Genomic DNA, 14,441 nt, shown 5'->3' on the forward strand with positions numbered 1-14,441 from the left:
CGTTTCTTCTCCGATTCTATACCGTGGTCCACATATGTCATTCAAACAGAGAGCAATGGACGTCGACTCCAGCGAGGCATGAGTGGGATTGATCCAGGGAGGCACAGCAACTACTATTAGCAGTTTAGCACTTGTAATTTGTAACTTAAGTTGTGATTTCATTAATCTATGTGTATTTAACTATTTATACATTAAGGTCGGCGACCGTATGTCAATCAAGGGTGCAAGCCCAAAACACCAATTTGAATTCACATTTTTACAATTTTATGGTTTAAATGTGTTTATTAAGCTTAAATAAGGCTGTCCATGAAGTTTCAGGCCTAAATATGGCCAAATACCCCCCGAGATGGACCCCCGAAATATTGCAGAAAAAATGCAATATTTCGGGAATATTTCGCGATATCTCGGATATTTCGGATATCTCGGTAGGCCCGAGATACCGATATATCGCGAGATATAGTACTATGAGTGTAACTGAGCTTAGCCTCCAATAGTAGTATGAATTCCCCCTACTATTCCCATACAAAAAAAGGGGAAAAAGAATGCTTCATGGTCACATGGCCCTTTTTTTTTTTTAATAAGAAAAAGAAAATATATTAATTAGATGGTAAATTTCTAAAATGATCATACACATATGGATGATTTGTGATAGAGGCCTCGTGGGCCAAAGATGAGAGTTTGTTCAACAAAAAATTGTCCTCAATATGTCGAAATACCAAATCCCTGGCTAGGTCAGAGATATGCAAAAAATGAGTTAAGAGTTCAATGGTCACATGGCCCTTGCACTTAGGCACAAGAGGACGTGAGATTACTGCCCCACCCCATATGAAGTAAAAATTTCCATTTATTATTTCATATTGCTCCCCCTACCTATGTCCTCATTGGATCCATGCTAGTGCAGGGCCACATGACTTAGACAGCACTCTCTTGTCCAAAATAGAAATACACCCTACTCAAAATTAGAAAGAATAAAAAAAGAAAGGGAAACCTACCAATCATTGAGAGACAGAGAGAGACGTGGCAAGAAAGCCTGAACCGGGAACTGCATCGGTCCCGACTGAAATCAGTTATTAAGAAGCGATGGAATCGCCTATAAAACATCCTAATCCTAGTTTCTATACAGAATCAGCCTGAGTCATATGATTGGATCGGCATCGGCCTGGTCAATTCCGATCCGGATAGGCCGCACCTGATCCTTTTTTTTTTTTGTCTTCTTATTTTAAATTTCTTTATCTATCTCTCTCTTCTTTCAAATTTTCACCGACTCTCTTTCTCTCTCTATATTTTCCTTCAAATTTTCACCGACCATGAGTCTTGTCTTCAGTTAGGCAATCATATGGTCAAGCAAGGCCGGCACCGAAATCCCCGTTCCCCGTACACAGTAAGCAGGCAAGACTCTTGCTGCATATTATTTATCCTCTCAGTCCCATCTCAAGGTAGCACCTAAAACTAAACTCTTTATAGTTACGAGATTCCAACCCGACTCCCTACGTCACCCACCTCAAAGTAAAAGAGTAGAAAGAAGCGAAAACAGAGAGGATGGCTTCATGATCGGGTCTAGGGTTTCACGGCCTTCTCCTTTCTCGATTCCCCGAGCTCAATCTGTAAGTTTCCATGGTACATCTTTCGGGAAACTATAACAACTCCTGAATTGTTTGCCTGGAACAGCCCTGCTCCATTCGCTGCCCTAGGTCATTGTTCTGTATATATTCGTTACAGATCGTTGTGCCGAATTCACTCGACGTTCCCTGTTGTCTCCGATGGATGGAATAGCGATACCCTAATTCACTGGTTTTCCTTTGGCGGATTCAGGTGTCTATTTTTTTTATGCGGTGGATGATATATCCGAACTCGGTAAGACGTAGTGAAAACAATTAGTTCGTGAATTTGTGTCTGGATTGGTAGATCGGAGATTTTGAACAATTGGGAGAGTCCTAATGCCAGAAGAAGACTTGGTCGAGCTTAAGTTCCGGCTGTACGATGGGACAGACATCGGTCCTATACGGTATTCCTCAGCCTCGACTGTTGCCATGCTCAAGGAAAGAATCGTTGCTGAATGGCCGAAAGGTTAGCAAAAGCTCTCTGTTGATTTATGGTCATCGTCAAGTTTTCTTATCTTGCGCATGCTACAATTTATGTTGTTCTCTGATTATTTCCTGCGGAATCGAACTGTAATGGTTTTGAATTTATATTTAAGTTGCTTTTACACTCTACAATCGGGTCGTTTAATCATGCAGTGGAGACTTCTACAGGGGGATTAGATGAGTCTTTCTGTGTTTCCCTTTTCCCTGACCAAATTCAGTTATTGATTAGCCCCTTTCCACCAGGGAAAAAATACATCAAATGTTGTGGTTAGACTGATCTCTCAAACGGTGACTTGTCTCCTCAAATAAGGAGTCACTGTTATTGGATTTAGTTGACAGTAGGTTCTCATTTTAGAGCGTATAACTAGGGATTTTTTTTTGGTTGAAGGCAACCGGTCTGGATATTTCTCTAGCTTGTTTCCATTTTGGAGCAGTAGTAATCGAAGATGCTGGGATTTATGGTTATTTGGATGTGGTTTCAGTACTCCACTCTAAATGTAGGTTGAGAAATAATTTTATTAATGGGTGGGGATTTCTATTGTTGAAGTGGCTTATTTAATTTGTTTGTCTTACAGGGGGAAAACAATTATAATAATTCTTTTAATGATCAAATTGTGCATTCGACAAGTTATGGTTTTGTATAAGAATGCGGACCCATATGTTGGGTTTTTATGTCTTGTATTTTGTAGTAACCCACATAATTATTATTGGCTTGTATATGTTTGGGTTGAGTTTTGGATTCATTATATTTATAAGGGAAAATTTGTACTTTTCTGGATAGTAGGGTTTTTAGGGTTTCCTATATATTCTGTGTGGAAAAACCTAAACACAATCAAAGGAGATCACATTGTGAGTTGGAGAGTGGTGTAGAGATTTTTTTTTGTTAATGAAAAATTCTCTGGTTCTCTCAGGTGGATGCAGGCAACCATACCGAACCATGGTAATCAATGTTGTGTGTGATTGTTTGCTTGGTTTATTCATCGGGTAGTTGCGTATTTGTTCAAAATCAATTGAATTGTCATCAACCTAGACTTGTACATGCTCTCTAGCTTTATGCCGAACCATGGTAATAAATGTTGTGAGTGATTGTTTGCTTGGTTTATTCATCGGGTAGTTGCGTATTTGTTCAAAATCAACTGAATTGTCATCAACCTAGAATTGTACATGCTCTCTAGCTTTATGCCGAACCATGGTAATCAATGTTGTGTGTGATTGTTTGCTTGGTTTATTCATCAGGTAGTTGCGTATTTGTTCAAAATCAATTGAATTGTCATCAACCTAGACTTGTACATGCTCTCTAGGTTTGCTCAGACTTCATTCGGATCCGCCAATCTGATGACTTTGCGAAGAGTGTTATCCACAAGATACATTTGGATTGTGCTATTTGCTAGATCTCTGAACTCTTGATACTCATCTTTTGTTATCTTTTCTGGTTACCGATTTCTTCCTGAGAGCCTTAATTGTCCCTTCCTGCATAAGAAAATTCTTTACTTGTTATTGCCACAGTGAAGTCATTGTGGCCATTGAAAGGTTCTATGGAGAAGCTTCAATCCTTTATTGCCATCCAATTTACTCGATCTTTGCACTCCGTTCCTGCCATCAACCTTAACGAACCTGATCACTGTTATCTGCATGAACTTGCAAGATCTATACCAACGATTTGCTTGATTCACACCTTCCAATGTGTTAATAGTGTCAGATAACTTTGGGATACTAAATTCTACTCGTGAACAGACTCCTCAAGCCTCTAATTCCACCCTAATACTCTTCTTTTGTCCTAGGGTGTACCGTACACCTGCTTTTCTTCTCTCCTATTTACCAAGAGAATAAATAAATAAATAGGAGAGAATAAAGAAGGTGTTTATGGCTTGGGAAAAAAAAGGCGAGTGATTGTTTTTTTTTTTGTGGTCTTTGAGCACCTTCTTTATTTTACTCACTTGCAACCTTGGGCTTCGTTCCACCCACTTCTCCCTTTGAAACATAAAAATCAAAGAAAAACAATCACTCACCTTTTCTTTCCAAGCCATAAACACCTTCTTTATTCTCTCCTATTTATTTATTTATTCTCTTAGTAAATAGGAGAGAAGAAAAGCGGGTGTACGGTACACCCTAGGAGAAAAGAAGAGTATTGGGGTAGAATTCGAGACGTGTGTTCACGATTGGAATTTAGTATCCTAAGGTTTTCTGGCATCGCTAACGCATTGAAAGGTGTGAATTGGGCAGATCTACTTTGTTGGTATAGATCTTGCAAGTTCGTGTAGATCAACAGTGATTAGGTTCGTTGAGGTAGATGGTAGACACAAATGGCAAAAAATCAAGTAAATTGGATGGCAATGATGGGTTCAAGCTTCTCCATAAAACCTTTCAATGACCATAATGACTTCACTTTGTGGCAACAACGGGTGAAGAGTATTCTTACGTAGAAGGGACAATCAAGGCTTTAAAGAAGAAATAAAAAAGCAGGAGTAGATGAGCGGCTAAAGTTGAGAGGTCTAGCGATTAGCACGATCCAATTTTATCTTGTAGATAATACTCTTCATGAGGTCATCAGGTTGGCGGATCCAAAAAAAGTTTAGGCAAAGTTGGAGAGCAGGTACAAGTCCAGGTTGTTGACAAATCAGCTGTTTTTGAAGAAATAGTTATATGGTCTAAAGTTGTTAGAGGGAGCAAAGTTTGTGGTGCACTTTGATGAATTTAATAGGATATTGTCAGAATTGTTGGCTCTAAATGTTAAGATCGGAGAGGAGGACAATGTTGGCTTCACTACCTCCATCATTTGATCACATGGTGACTATACTTCTATTTGGTAAGGATACTTTCAAACTTGACGAGGTTATTGCTGTGTTGTTGATGAATGAGACACGATGGAAAGATAGCAACAAGGGAATGATGAAGACCAATAATCTGGTTTCACAGATTAATGGACAACAAGCCACCAGGTAGAATTTCAGTGATTAAATACTAGGTAGAAACAGACCCAAAATTGAGGTTTATTAATTACTCAACATCAAAGGCTTAGACGGGGCTGGAAATTTGATAGACTAAGGCTTATATCCTGCAGAATAAGTGTTCAAAATTTCAGAACGATCCAATGGTTGGATCTTCAGGAACTGATTAATCACAGAATTAACAACTAGGGAAATCAAGAAATAGAAAGTAAACAAACACAGCAATGTCTCCCAATCTGATGACCAGATGTACAACCATTCTTGGTCGAATGGAGTCATATAGGTGGAGAGGAATCTCTTCAAATATTAGCCCAAGTAGATGGATAGATTGGCTGGAATCTTTGAAAGAAACCTGGGATTAGAATAGAACAGTAATTGCTGTCGTAGGACTGTGATAGAGAACAAATCTGGGCAGAATCTGAGATGAGTAATAATTAAGATATTACCAATGAGGGAAGGATGAGTGTAGAATATGTTGGCAGAATCGTGGGCTAGAAAAGAGAGAATGAGAGAATAATTGCTTGTATTAATTGATAGCTAAGCCCCTCTTTTTATAATAGAGGAGAAAGTTACAAGAGACTAAAATAAGCGATGCAGGACCAACTAAAACCCACATAGCCGACTTACACTTAATAGCATAAAAACTACCCCAAAAGGACCAGAATACCGTGGGGGTATTCTGGAGTACATATTCCAACACTCCCCCTCAAGTTGGATTATACAAATAATTAAAGAAAGAAGATCCAGCTTGAACTAAAGAAAAAAGAACTCCATAATATTGCAATAATGCTAACATGCTAACACTCCCCCTCAAGTTGGCGCATACAAGGTACTAATGCCCAACTTGAACAAAATGGGAAAAATAAGTAGTAGCAGAATCCAGCTTCAAGACGAATGTAGCTCCCAAATAAACCTTAAAGAACTTGAAAAAAAATTGATCTTCAAAACTTGGGTAGACTTGATCAGCAAACCGGGACTGGAATGTCTTCCAAAAAAGGCAGCTTTCCCAGTCTTCTATTGCTGTCCAGTGATGAATCTCTGAATGATAATCTTGAAGATAAGTAACTAGGGTAGCGAGCAGATAAATAAGCAGCAGAAAAGATCAAGCAGCGGAAAAAAAATCACCAAATTGTAGAACCTCATATAGGCAGGCAATAACCAAACATCTTCAATACTTTAATACCAATCTCCCCCTTACGGCAAACTAATCCCAATAACAAAGTAGATACCCATTGGCAATGGTGAAAACTCTGATCTTCTATGTTTTGCACCAAGTGTTCCTGCAAGTTCTGCTCTCTGCAATGGCTGCAGTATACTGTACATAATCCCCCCCTCACGTGTAGTACACTTGGACATAACAGAGATGATGTAAGAGATAGGGCAAAAACATAATATTCCAGAATTTTTCAAAGGGTGCCAAGGGTAATGGAAAGAGAAGAAATGGCAATTTCGAGAATACCATAAACTTCCAAGGTGGTTATGGGTATATGCCAAAGGTATGGTTTGGGAGGTGGTGAAGTGAAAAGAAGCAGTGGGATAATGAACCATGGACAAAGCAACACAGTAATTTACAACCTTCTTTCAATCGATCAAACTAAGTCCAAAACACCAATCTCCAATGATTAGATCTGAATTAAAAAACAGGTCTAATTTGTAGAAGGAGAAGGTACCATTCTCCAAAAACTTGATCGATCTTCACACAAGGAAGTACTAGTGTGCAAAATTCCAAACTATAAACTCTCACATGCTAAATAGAACTGACGAAGATATTTGGACAGCAATGGACGTAAGAAGCTTCAACAAAAGACTTGGATCAGATCTGAATTTGTGAACAATGCTAGGATCAAGCTCTCAAAGGGAGTCGGATATGAACCAGAAAAGCTTCACATAACTGAATATGTTCGTAGTTGCAACCAATAACTTTGGAACACACTGTGTAATCCCAAATAAGCTGATCTCCAGGCTAGTAGATACGAGTCTTCAATAATGAAAGAAATTTGATCTCCAATAGTAGGATACTCAGTCTCAATAATAGGGCAGCAGTAGTCCACATAAAGGCAGCAGTAACATGTCAACCAGTCATGCTTACAGAAGCTAATCAATAAAACCAGCAATATATGTAGTAAAGCTCAATAAAACCAACAAATATAAGATAAAGAACCCGACAGATCCATAGGTAGTTGAAGCAGCCGGCCACATAGGAACAAGTAAAAAAATAGGTTGATAATTGAAGAAACCGAGCCATAAGAATGAACCTGAATTTTTGCCAAAAAGAACTGATGAATGTTGCTGAAATATGGGTTGAATACTCCTCTGATGGTTATAAAACTCTCCTAAAAAATTCAGCAAGAGTGGACTGCCCTAACCCTTAGATCGATTATAGTCAAGGTTTTGTAAAAAAAACCCTGAAAGTGAAATTCGATTGTAGGGAAGGGGTCTTCAACAACAGTGATGATGACTTGTCAAAGGTGATGTCTTCTGGTAATAGATGCTGACCACAACTGCGGGAATGGATCTCCAGTTCGAATAACCAATCTCCTTGGTGATTGAGACTTGATCTTCAAGTGGGAGAAACACAAAAAATTGCAAAAAAAATAGGGCAGCAGCTAACTTGTGTAATATAAACTTCTTTAAGCCATGGATAGTTGAAGTAGAATGTCCCTCTTGATGGTAGAAACACCTCCAAAAAACTCCAACAGCAGCAATCAACCCTAACCCTAAAATCGATGTATCAGGGTTTTGTAAAACCCTGAAAAGGAAGATCGATTGGGGTTAGGGGTCTTCAAACACTTGGAAAGAGGCTAAGACTGAGGTCGAGTGGTCCTTGTAGTTGGAGTAATCATCCCTCCAAAAATCAGCAAAAACTAAAACCTGTAGCCCTAATGTCGATTTGAGTCAGGGTTTTAACAGGTACCCAAAAATAGCAGGTTGAGAAGGTTTTGCTGTAAAAACAAATCCAGCCATCAGAAAGTGTCCAAACTTAGGTCGATTAGGCTTGTAGTAGTAGGGAATCACCCCTAAAAAATCAGCTGCATCTGAAAAGGGAAACCTCAAAATCGATTGGATCAAAACCCTGACAAGTTGAGATCGATTTGGGTATGGAGGCTGGAAAAGTTAATAAAAGGTGGGGAGAAAGAAAGAAAGGGAAGAAAAACTATGGAATAGGGTAGAAGAGTGCTAGAAAAGGCTGCTTAGGAGGCTCCAACAATGGAGGATCAGTCTTCATTAGGTAGAAATTAGATCTCCAAAAATTCTAGACAGCTCCAATATCGCAGGTATGGCTCCAGCAGATTTCGAACATAATTGTTTTAGTAAAAGAAAAGGTAGAAAGGGAGGGGGGCAGCAACTAAATCATTGGTATGCTGTATTTACCTCATTAGTGCTGCCCCTTTACAAGGTTGAGAAGAAGAAAAACAGAAGAAGGAAAAGCCGAGAAAGGGAGAAGAAGGGAGAAGTTGATTGAAGAGATGGATTAGGGTTTTCTTCTCTTTTTCTAACCTAGATCAGACTGGCTTTGATACCATGTTGGCAGAATCTTGAGCTAGAAAAGAGAGAATGAGAGAATAATTGCTTGTATTAATTGATAGGTAAGCCCCGAATAGAGGGGGAAGTTACAAGAGACTAAAATAGGCGATGTGGGACTAAAACCCACATAGCCGACTTACACTTAATAGCATAAAAACTACCCCAAAAGGACCACCTGGAGTACATATTCCAACAGAATTGAACCCTCAAAGACTGAGTTTCAGAATACCATGAACATTGCCTACACAGTAACTGTATTGTTTCTGAAACTTAGAGAATAAGTTGGAGAGAGGAAATAGATGAAGTGATGCAGAAGCCAAGTTGTTTGGCAAGAAATATTCTAGGAAGAGTCAGGGAAGAAGGACTGGTTCACTTCACCAATCGGTGGACCAGTCCCTTGAGCCATAGAGCCTACCAACTTTAAGTTGGGCCAGTCCAACTGGGTTGGGAGGTGCTATCACTTGGATTTTATTTTTTTTCTCAGTCCCAGATCATGGGGCTATTACTTGAATTTTATTTTATCTCAGTCCTAGATTAGTTACTATTTTATTTTTGCAAGTAGTTTCTAAATTTGTAAGTTTCTATTTTCTTGGGGAGCAAGTCATGCCCTCTTTTATATTGTAAAGGCTGTTCTCAGTCTCCCCACGGTTGATGAAGTTGAATAAAGATATTTGCTTGCTGCAAACATGTTTTCCTCTCAAGTTGTGCGTGGAACTTGAAGGCTGCAGGAGCCTTGCTGAGAGAGCTAAATCCTCTTATCTCTGTTACCTTCTATTTTCTCTTTTCCTTCCTCCAACCATCTCCTGCATCCAATCAAGCCTGTTGTTGCTGCTGAAGATCACAAGAGGCCCTCCATTCAATCAACTGATTGCTGCTGCTGATTACCACCAGAAGAAGGATCGAGAACCACCTCCTGAGGTTCCTTTCTGTTCCTGCGATCCAGTTGGCTGCTGCAGTTGCTGAGTGTGATAATTCCTCATCCCCCCATCAAACCCTGCTGGGTTTTTGACCACCATTCCATCACACCACCTACGCCACTTGATTCTCCTTTTCCCTCCATTCCAGTGGCTGGATTCAGTCTGCAGCCTAACTTTCTATTTTGGGATCAACTTCTGGATTTCATAATCACACCATCAGCACAGGTTGAAATTTTCTGCAAAGGTTACCTCTCTTATCAGCACTACTCTATCTGAATCTGGGTCTCATCTACTGGCTGGATTGTCCTCTACAGATAAGTTCCTAACCTTCTAATTTGGATCTCTGCTGCCCTGCTGTTGGAGTTGTTCTAAGTTGACTGCTATAGTATTCCTGGGTTATTTGGGACTGATTCTACTTTGAATTGGTTCAACATTAAGAAGAAGATAAGAAGAGCAAAGGATGACCTGGTTTCATCATCATCCAACCAAGGAGTCACGGCCTTGGGATTGCTGCTACTTTACCATTGGAGCTACTTCTTCAAAATAGAAGACATTCTGTTGCCAAAAATTGATGGGGGATGTCGTCCCTTGTATTTATAAAATAGAGTAAACCAGACAGCAATAGAAACTCCCAAGATGCTATTATAATGATAAAAAATCTACTTTCGAAAAGAGAAACTAATGAAAATAGTAACTAAATATTATGAAACTCAAGGATCTTGAAAGATTTTTGCAGCTCCCAATCTCCTCCCACGCAAGCTGGCTTTGGGGCCCACAGAATCTCATATATCTTCTTGGACATCCTTCTCCACGCAAGGCCCTATGGAATCCCACTAAAGCTGTCAAAATATCTCCTCCAGCTGCTAATCGATGACTACATAGGGGCAGAATGTGGGCTTAATTATAACCAATGCATGGCCAAACCATGACTTAAATCAATGAGCGGAAAAGGGCTTGATTTGGCTGGTTATAATTTTACCCAATTGGACTATCTAGGGGTCTGTTTTTATTCTCCTTGTACTGCATCAGGGGACGTCAGAGGAGGGTAGTGTTTTGGTTATAGATGGTGGTTAGGGTAGAGGCAGATCAAATTGAGAGACTAAAGGAGTTCAACGAGAATAAAGGTCGTTCAAAGTGTAAAAGTCACAAAATAATTTGTTATTATTGTGAAGAGGAAGGTTATTTAAAGAGAAACTGTCCAAGGTGTAAGGAGAATAAAAAGGAGAAAGAGGACAAGAAGGAGATGGAAATAAATCGTCTAATGCTGCTGTCGTGGAAGGGTCTTGGAGTGATGGATATCTTTCTCACTACTTCATCAAGTGCGAAAACTTCAAATGGGATTTTAGATTCTGATTGCTCATGTCATATGTGTTTAATAAGGGGTCAATTTGTTACATATCATGCTTGTGAGAGTGTTATAGTTAATATAACAAACAATGGTGAAAGCAAGATATGGATTTGCATGTTTGATGGGATTGAACGTTGACTAGGGTTAGACATGTGCCGGATCCAAGGAAAAGTCAAATTTCATTGGGGACACTAGATTGGAGGGGTCTCAAATGCTTTTTTGAAGGTGGAGTTCTCAGGGTCTCAAGAGTGGCCATGGTTGTGATGCATGGACGGTTGGTTGGGAATCTGTACAGACTTGCAGGGAGTATTGAAATAGTTGGAGCTATCATTGGAACTCCAGCAAGATGTAGAGATGGACGATGAAGATTGTAGACAGTTCAGGCTGTGAACACATGCAGGTCTGGAAAGAAGCAGGTCTCTTGCGCTTCGGATTAGTGAGTTGTGTGACACCTTGGGCGGGGGTGTGGGCCGTGACGGTTTGGTACTGACAGACATGCATATACAATGGCAGAGTTTGCAAAATTGACAGCAACACCAATCTTCTTTAGGGTGGCATGTAAAATCCAAACCAAGGTGGAAATTTTTTTGTTTTAATGTTTGGTATTCTGTAGGGGCACATAATTATTATATTTGCTTGTATATGTTTGGGTCGGGTATTGGGTCCATTACATGTACATGGGTAAATTTGTAATTCTGTGGAGATTAGGGTTTTTTTGGGTTTTCTTTTATATTGTCTCTGTGGGGAAAACCCTAAGCACAAGCAAGGGAGATCACATTGTGGGGTGGAGGGTGGTGTAGGTTTTTTTTTCCCTGGTTAGTGTAAAATTCTCTGGTTCTCTCAGGTGGATGTAGGCATCTGTGCCAAACCATGGTAAATTCTTTGTGTTGTGTGTCATTGTTTTCTTGGTTTCTTCCTCATGGTTGCACATTCGTTCTCAACACCATAGGACTTGAAAGGAATTCTTGTATGCACACCAAAACACTGCAACTTGTGAAAAAGTTTTACGAGGATGCTAAGCTTCATTTGGTTGGTGGCTTATATTGACTATGTTGTTGATGTGAGATGCAATGTAATTTCTTCTGGGAAATAGTATTAGCGTTGCTGCAAATTGGGGCACACAAAGTGGTTGGTACATCTGGAAAGGCTGTAAGAAATTTGGGGGGGGGTGGTTTAAGGATGCTGTCTTGGGAAAATGTTGGGCCACAGATCTTTTTTATTGTTGCAACTTTCAAGCTAGTTAGCAGATAGGTGGAACTTTGCAACCTGGGTGTGCTTTTTATTCTTAGTGAATTTTATTACACGGGAAAGTTGCTTGGTGTACATATTTTATTGGAGTTTAGGTTTCTGACATGCATTCCTTCTGGATCCAGCTTAACTATTTATTTTATGAGTTCGGAGACAGCTAATTCCATTGTGTTCTGTAAATCTCTTGATCTTGTGTTATCTTCTTCATTCTCTCCATTTCTAATCCATGGGAGGGTGATGAATCATCTTGTTTATTTTTGGAATTATGGCATTTATCCATGCCAGGACCCAGGAGTGCCTGCTTATGAGTGGCGAAGTAGGGCTTTAAAAAGCAATTAGGAATCGGTACCGATGCTGATTCTGATTAACACATCCTTTATGTACCGAGGCCGACCGAGTTAGGGCAATTCTGGTCCAGTCCAACGTATTTGGACTGAGCTGACTGATTCTTGGCCGAATCCGGGACAATTTGAATCGGAATCGGTAGAGACTGATGCCGTACCTGATTCTGAGTTTGTAAACCTTGTGGCCAAGATGAGGCTTAATTTCTGCTGCAGTGTTACGAACCTATTTGTCATCCTTCGGACAACTTCTAAGTCTAATATTTTTCAAATTTCATAAAAATTATATTATTATTATTATTCATATACAATTTTTTTAATAATAATTTTTTCATTCAAAAAGTTTGACCCCTCCCTCCAATTTTGTTTTCTTTGTTTTCATTTCGAGAGGTGAAGAAATAGATTCATTATTCATTCCAATCTAATTAAGAACGGGAGAACAAACTAATATCCGGTTTGGTTATCTCAATTGAAATACCCATAAATGGTATTTTTCGTAGAAACAGTATTCTTCCGTATTTCGAGACTAGGAACCATATGTTGATTCTCCCAACGAGGGCTATGAAATATTATATTGGTCCTTTTGGAAGTTTTTAGGAGTTAAATATGCAGTTTTGCATGTGAGTTGGTACGGCTGTGCCTTTGGTCCTCAGTACAGTGTATGCAAATGCACAGTTTATCACCAATTAAATCTTTGGGAAGAGCCTCCTTACTAACAAAACGGGGCTGATATTTTTCTTCTGTGTAAATTGCTCAGAGCAAATAAAAAGGATTAAATATCACATAAGAAGAAGTTAAGAGGTGTTGGCCTTTGTCAAGTTAGAAAACTTTGGTTGCCGCATGAATTTAATTCCGTAATTGAAATGTCCATAAGAATGTGATAAATATCGAGGGAGTTCAGATCAATTGAAAATGATAAAAGATGAAACTCTTGGGATACCAGAATAAGTACCACTGTAAAGCATACTCATAAAAAAATAAGGGTAAATTACACGTCACCCCCTGGTTTTTGAAAATACTCATCCGGCCCCCTCTGCAGCAAAGGTGTTAGTATGCTGTTAGTTATTGGTGTGAAAGGACTATTTTACCCTTGTATCAAAACATTAGAATTAAATTTACAATACAAGGGTAAAATCGTAAATCAATACTAGTCAAGGGTAGTTTAGTGATTTAAATTTATTTAACTGGCTGACATCATCACTTAACAACATAAAACTAACGGTAGGGACTAATTTGTCATATTGGGTCTAATACAGGGGGTGATTTGAGTTTAGTTTGAAAAGTAGGGGGTGACATGTAATTTACCCAAAAAATAATAATAAAATAAAATAAAATATAAGTTATACAACAGTCACTCAATTCCAAGCGGAGTTTCTTGGTGGGTCTAATCCACGGGCTACGAACCACTGAAGATGTCGGAGCTGTTCCTATGAATGCACCACATATGTATCCCCATGACATGCTTTGGGCTCATTTGTTCAGATAGTCTATAACGGCCCATTTATAAGCCCCATCATCAACTTGTCTAAGATATCTGAATCTAGGGAAGGGATTACCGAGACTCTAAGAAGATGGAGCCGGCACACATGGCTGGGTTGGGTACCTGAAGATACTATCGACAAAGGATGACCCAACACCTGACCCTTCTCCATATCCATATGTAGCAGAAGATGCATCATGGCCACTCCCATATCCAAATGAATCGGTGCTCTCGAAGGATGGTCCACCAGCATATCCACCATATGGTCCATACCCAGCATATGATGCTTGATCCGACGCTCTCGAAGCCACTATCATGATGTTATGGACGACTAGGGGTCTCTGCTATAAAGGATGGTGTGCGCCAATGCCCAGATCCTCTAGTCCCCCCTAATTTATGGCTTCCATTGTGCCAGACAAAAATCAGAAGAAGAAGAAGCCACATACTTATCTATAATAAACTAATTACAAAGCAATCCAATCCTAATCCAAGTAAAAACCCAAAGAATCCTAGGAAAAGGAAACTACTAATTCATAAAACCCAAAAAATG

General features: G+C 39.4%; 1 protein-coding gene across 2 annotated transcripts in view; it reads left to right on the plus strand.

Annotated features, from left to right (window-relative positions):
- The first annotated feature begins 1,460 nt into the window (after positions 1 to 1,460).
- The window catches only part of LOC122672849 (membrane-anchored ubiquitin-fold protein 3-like), a 38,658-nt gene continuing 25,677 nt past the window's right edge, over positions 1,461 to 14,441 (plus strand). The window contains exons 1-2 of one of the 2 annotated variants that reach the window (XM_043870346.1): positions 1,461 to 1,604; positions 1,813 to 2,067. In XM_043870346.1, coding sequence (XP_043726281.1) covers positions 1,938 to 2,067 — 130 coding nt within the window. In that variant the 5' untranslated portion in view covers positions 1,461 to 1,604; positions 1,813 to 1,937. The remainder of the gene's footprint in view (positions 1,605 to 1,812; positions 2,068 to 14,441) is intronic. The other variant, XM_043870347.1, reaches the window with a different exon arrangement.

This window comes from Telopea speciosissima, chromosome 8 (assembly GCF_018873765.1).
Source record: "Telopea speciosissima isolate NSW1024214 ecotype Mountain lineage chromosome 8, Tspe_v1, whole genome shotgun sequence".
In the NCBI taxonomy this organism is placed as follows: Eukaryota; Viridiplantae; Streptophyta; class Magnoliopsida; order Proteales; family Proteaceae; genus Telopea; species Telopea speciosissima.